At 41.7% G+C, this 6,318-nt stretch overlaps 1 protein-coding gene across 1 annotated transcript; it reads right to left on the bottom strand.

Moving 5' to 3' along the window:
• Positions 1-877: 877 nt before the first annotated feature.
• On the bottom strand, positions 878-5,338 carry ptgs2b (prostaglandin-endoperoxide synthase 2b). The gene is made up of 10 exons (XM_085386609.1): positions 5,191-5,338; positions 4,875-4,991; positions 4,639-4,782; positions 4,357-4,500; positions 3,895-4,076; positions 3,725-3,808; positions 3,383-3,629; positions 2,755-3,041; positions 2,505-2,652; positions 878-1,922 (listed from the first exon to the last, which is right to left on the bottom strand). Exons 1-10 carry the CDS (start codon positions 5,285-5,287, stop codon positions 1,510-1,512), a joined length of 1,863 nt encoding a protein of 620 aa, XP_085242735.1. The 5' UTR covers positions 5,288-5,338; the 3' UTR covers positions 878-1,509.
• Between the last annotated feature and the right edge of the window lie 980 nt (positions 5,339-6,318).

The following is a 6,318-nucleotide window of genomic DNA, read 5'->3' as shown; positions in this document are numbered from 1 at the left end:
TTTTCCTTCCCACTGTCGCCAAAGTGCTGCTCACACAGGGTCATATGATTGTTGGGTTTTCTCTATATGTATTATTGTAGGGTCTACCTTACAATATAAAGCACCTTGAGGCGACTATTATGTGATTTCGTGCTGTATAAATTAAATTAAATTGTATAGAAAAGGCTTGATGTGAGATTTGGTTTGCTAATTAGACTGAGACGTTATATACCTAAACTTTATCCTTTCTAGTTTATTCACAGACGGGGATCTTTTTACCTCTGAGTCCAGCTGATTTACAGGAATGTATCCTGTAAATCAGTTTCTTACATTGTAACTATTATTATAACGGACAGTTTCAGTAATTACATTACGCTGTGGTCTCTGCTTCTTGGTTGTTTTTGTGAGTTCATTATCTCAGAGTTTTGTTATTTGTTTATATATTTGTGTGATTTATCAGTCATCCGGTCTCAGTCCAGCAGAGAACCTGTCCTCTATCAACAGTTCGGACTAATGGTGGCAGCGCAATGATGTGGGGGATGTTTTCTTGACATACTTTGGCCCCGTTAACACCAACAGAACATCATTTAAATGTCAATAGGTCTCCAGCCATTTGAACACATTTGTTAGTTTTGTATCTTGTAGGAAGGAAGGTCCAACCCAGCCCTAGCAAAGCCTACTTAGAAAAAGCGGCCGCTGAGTGTGTCGAAAGAAACAACTTCTCAGAGTTACAGCCATTTGCATTTCAGTCGGAGCATGTGAACTGATATGTGTGCGCTCTATGTTCAGATAACAGTGTCTTATCCTGCTGTCACAGCCAGTTCAGAGTTTATACAAGAACACAAAGTGACGTCATGAAAACAGCAACACGGACAGTTGATTTCTGAAGTATGACTTCCATCATTTATTCAGTTTAATACTCTGAAGACCGTAGGCACACACTATTTTAAGCCTGTACAATCAGAATATTTGTTTGTTCCTTGAAAATACAAATAAAAAAAATAAAAAAACAAAAACGAAACAAAAAAAAAACAAAAAAAAAAAACAGTGCGGATTCAACATACACTTGTCATTTCATATTATTCTGACTAATACGAAAACTGGTCAAAATGAAATCACTAAAACAACGTGAACTGCAGATAGTCACAATCAGTCTGCACCGGAGCACTGCCCTTTAAAACTCTCATCACTGTTTATTACTGGGATACAACTATGGGAACATAAATGGAGAGGCAACAGGTAATCCAGGGAAACATTTAACAGTAACTTACTGTTTTAATGAAACTGTAAACTGACCTTCAAGTATTAAGTTGCAGTGCCTGAGGTTATCAGTATAAGAAGACAGTGTACAAAATAAATACAAATTACTTACTCTAATTTCAATCACAAATATAAAAATTTGTTCCACTTGTTCTGGTTTTATTTTACAGTATAAATATATAAAATAAATATACCAATAAATAAATAAATAAAACTGTGTTTTTTTAAAAACAACAACAACAACAACAACAACAACACGCTTAAATAAAATTAGAGCTCAGTAGTCCTTTCTTTCAAAATAATGGTGGGGTTGATGTCGCTGCCCTGCGACTGCGATGTGCTTGAGTTGATGATCATGGACCCGGTCTCTTTAACATCGGGCACATGAAAGGACGCCACGGGGCAGGGACCCCGCACGTTATTGCACACCAGCTTCTGGAGCGAGGCGGTGTTGACCACGTCGAAGCCGACTGTGCCTCCGAAGGTGCTGGGCTTCCAGTACTCCGGGGAGCAGATGGGATTTCCCATTAGGCCCTTGAGGGAGAAAGGAGCCCCCATCTCCACCATTGTTTCCCCAAAGATGCCGTTATGTCTGGGCTTCTCCACCAGCAGGCCCGGGTAGAGCTCCACAGCATCGACGTGCCCGTACAGCTCCTCCAGCACCGCAGCCATTTCTTTCTCCCCTGAATAACACAAACAAGGAAATGGTTTTGGTCAGTAACACAATCTGGCGTCCTTCCCACTGGCTCGGTCACTGCGATTTGACAGATTTCATATGTCTTTACTTCCTGATTTTTATCTTTCCACTAGCATGCACGCCATTTTTTCCTTCACTTATACAGCAAGTCAAAGTTAGTTTTTAATCGACATTAAACCTCTTGAAAAGTTTAAATCTTCCTCTTTAAAGTAGAGGGACTCCCCGTGTCTGTTTATATCTCGCCTGCAGTCATGACAGTCTGCTTACTCTACCTTAAGATGAAATGGCCATCTGGTTCTCAGAGTCATGGAAATAAATACCTAACCTTCAAAACTGCCAGCAGCTGCTTAGGGACTCTGAGGCATTTCCTCAATATCAGGTAAACTATTGCATAAACCGTATTGTGCAGCCTGCAGGTTTTTCAGTCACACTTTGTGAAAATAAGAATCAGCGCATTGCAAAGATATTAATCTATCAATAGCTGGGCCTGAGACAGCAATTACAAGAACCTGTTTTTGTCACATTTTCAGCATACAGGTATTTTCAAGAAGTGCTGAATCTGTCTCACCTGTCAGGTCTTCGAAAGACGTGTAGGGCTTCATGGAGAATCGTTTCCTGTAGGCGTTGAGGGACTGGTAACGCATTTGTCTGCTGTTCTCTATGGATTTAATGGCCACATACAAGATGGGTCCGGGGACATTTCGACCACCAGCAACCTAAATTACAAAAAAAAGAAATTTCAATTCTGCATCCTTAGAGCAACACTGGTCTTGTATGTTTCAGTCTAACTGCTGCTGCGGAGCTTAAAGAGTTCGTACCCGTCCGGCAATCTGATTGGTGAACGACTCCACCAGGTTGCTGATGCCGTGCTCGGTCACGACAGAGGTGTTGAAGACAAACTGCTTGTAGCTATAATCTGTCTCCTCAATGTGGAAACTATCGGGCATCAGAGGGTGCCAGTGGTAAAGGGTGTTGAACTCAGATGCAATGCGGTTCTGGTACTGGAAGTGCTGGTTAAAGAGCAGCTCGGGGTCAAACTTGAGTTTGAAGTGATAGCCGCTCAGATGCTGCACGTAGTCCTCAATCACGATTTTGATGGTCTCACCTGCCAGATGAGAAATGTGACGGTTTATATAATGAAGACACTCTAGATGCTAAAAGCCACTCTGCTTTAGAATAAATCGTGCTTATTGATGCTTCATTTGCATGTCTGTAGTGTGGGTAAGCACAAAGTGGAGTCCTGAGAGTAAAACACATTTCCTCTTTCTGATGTTTACAAGAAATTCTCAAGTCTTTCAGTAAATCAGGTTCCTGAAATGAAATGCTCCACTGTGCGCAACATCATTGGGAGGTGAATAAGAAGTCCTGCTAACAATATGATTATTAGCTTTTTAATAAAAAATCCCAACTACGTCACAGCTGGTATCTGGACTTCTTTTGTCTTACCGATTAGGATGAGCCGTGTGGTCTGGAAGAGTCTTTCGTCATCCCAGTATGGGTGGACCTCTTTCAGCACATCGCACACACGGTTGTGTTCACGGAGCCAGATGGTGGCGTACATCATCAGACCAGGGACCAGGCCAAATGCCTCGTGGCCGACAGCGAAGCGGTGAGAATCTGGGACGTGAGGGGGGTAATGCATCGTGACACCCACTTCCTTAACTGTAGGGGGGTACATCTCTCCATCGAGCATCTGCGGAGTTACGCAAAAGAGGAAACTGCTGTGAGAAACGCACATGAGCTGGTCTCTTTGACTGCCTCGAGTACAGCTACCTTTCCCCCCCATACCTGATATTTCAGCTTGCCATCCTTGAAGAGTCTCAGCTTGTGCTGCTTTTCCAGGTTGTCACCGTAGATGTGGTTGAGGTCCACCTGACAGCACAAGACACGCCAATTAAAACTGGGTCACATTAAAATGAGTTTGCTTTTCAAAAACCGGGATATTCAGCTCCACTTACCCCATGACCCTTAGCAACAGTGAAAGCAGGCCCTCTCTTCATGTCAGATTTGAAGAACTGGTGGGTGAAGTGCTGTGCGAAGAAGGCAAACATCAAACTGGTGCCCTGCGGGTCTGGTATAAACTGTCTCCTCATTAAGAGCTTCTCAGCCAGAACTTTAACATCAGGTAGCTCCTTTTTGCCTGGAAGAATAAGAAGACTTCAATGAGCACATAACAGTATGATAGGAAAATCACAGCTCTTTGGGTCTGTTTCATACTTCTGACGCAAAAAATAACTTGATCTCTTTGGTTTGGGCTTGTAGGGGGAGGTTTTTCCATGTTGCCTCAGACACTTTATAATTGATCTAAGAGGAAAGCTAATTCCAATGTGCGCGCTTCCTATGATGTAATTCGACAAAGACGGTTTTGTATCTTAAGAATCTAAGAAAACTGGTTCTCCAAAGGTAGAGAGTGTACTCACCTACTACTCCCATAGGGGTTGGGCAATCCTGCGGCACAGGGGGGAGGGAGCGCGTATAGTAGGAAAGGTTGGAGTAGGCTTCCCAGCTCTTATAGCCGTAATCAGCATTATAAGTTGGAGGACTGTCAATCATGTGGGATCGGGCTAGAGAAAGGAAAACCCATATTAGTCCTTCATTTAGTATAAACACTACAACAAGTTCCTGCGCAAACTGTTTAATGTACTGTGAAAAACTTTCCAATCCACTTTTTCATTTTTGCCTTCGAGCAGAGAGAGACTTACATGTCAGCACATATCTCATGATGGCATCCCTGAGGAATGAGATGCTGTTGACGATGTTCCAGAAACCCTTGAAGTGGGTCAGGATGTAGTGGACTGTGTTGGGTGTTGGCTTCAGAGACACTTTGATCCAGGTGAAGAACTCAGCTGTAAGAGACCAAGAGAGCACGTGAATCAAGCCATCAAGTCACCACCAGAGATGCACCTTGTTTCACTCCAAGCGCGATGTTCACACTTACGTGTTGTGCAGTTTTGCCCATAGTACCCCGTGCGTGTGCAGTCACACTCGTATTTTTCTGAGGCCAGTGGTGTGCAGACGCCCCTGTTCTGGCATGGCTCTGAGCAACATGGGTTAACTGTAACAGATACGGTTGGACACTTACTGTCTGTTTAATAAAAAATAATCAGTTCTCAAGAAGACATCTTATTAGGCATCATCATCATAATAATAATAGAAAGAAATCACGACTTCTAAACTGTTGCTGTGATTTGGGCTGTAGCAATAAAATAAAATGGAAAAACTGTAAGAAATAATCTCCAGTTTCCGCAGCTTACCAGTTTCACCGGCGAGAAAGCACAGGGCCAACAGGAAAAGCGGCAAGGTGAGTTTGTTCATGCTCCGGAGACTTTGTGAGATCCACGTTTGTTTCATGTCTGCAACTCCCTCTCGCGCACGACGACGACGCTGAAATTAAGAACGTCCACAGCGAGGTTGAGCTTTATTTGTATGGGGGGGGCGGTGCTTCCTCCTTCCTTCCTTCCCCTCCTATCACCCTCACTACTCACCCATCCACCCTGTGACAAAGAGGGATTTTAGTGAGCAGAGTTTATGAATCACCTGCTTTGCGAGTGTCTTTATGACTCTGGGTAACTCTACCTACATTATGATCGTTTCAGTCCTTTTTGGCCACTTAAAATATCTTTATAAAACCAATATGTTATACGCGTTGTAATTTCTGATGCACCCTTGGCTACATCACTCTTTAAAAAACATTTCTAATGTCAATGAGACTGTTTAGCCGGATCAAACACGGACATATAAAAACCACTTTGCTAAAAAGTGATTGCAGAAAACATTCTTTTTGTCAAAATAACTTTATATCTTTCATGAGTTAAGTTTCACAGATTATAGGACAACAAGTAACAAGTAGACAATCTTTTTCCTTCTTTCTTTCTGCCAGAAATCATTTTTGGGAGAAACAAGCTTTCTTATCCACAGAATATTTATTTTCTATTCTCACTCCTTCAGTGCTACAGCCTTAAATTAACTAATTGTATGCGTTTTTGTTTGTTTTTTGTCCCCATAAAAACCGGAAGCTGTGATTTTAATTAATGTCTAATAATATTTACTGGTTTACACAACGTATTACCACGACAGGGGGGATTCTAATTTTTGCGTCATAACTTTTGCACTGTCCACTTCCTGCTGTGACAAAACAAATTTCCCACGTGTGGGACTAATAAAGGTTATCTTATCTTATCTTATCTTATCTTATCTTATCTTATCTTATCTTATCTTATCTTATTTAATATCTATAGCCTCTATAAAACCTATGAACAAACATGGAGAAATGATAAGTACAAATACTCGAGTACTCTTTGATTGATAAAAAATTACAAGTTTGTGAATCACCTCCAGAGAGATTCACAAACTTGTACTTTAAAAAAAAAAAAGTGAACATA

Source organism: Rhamphochromis longiceps, linkage group LG17 (assembly GCF_057381845.1).
Source record: "Rhamphochromis longiceps isolate RC_006_pf linkage group LG17, R_longiceps_female_GT1.1, whole genome shotgun sequence".
Taxonomy (NCBI): Eukaryota; Metazoa; Chordata; class Actinopteri; order Cichliformes; family Cichlidae; genus Rhamphochromis; species Rhamphochromis longiceps.
This window is presented reverse-complemented; position numbering and strand designations above follow the sequence as displayed.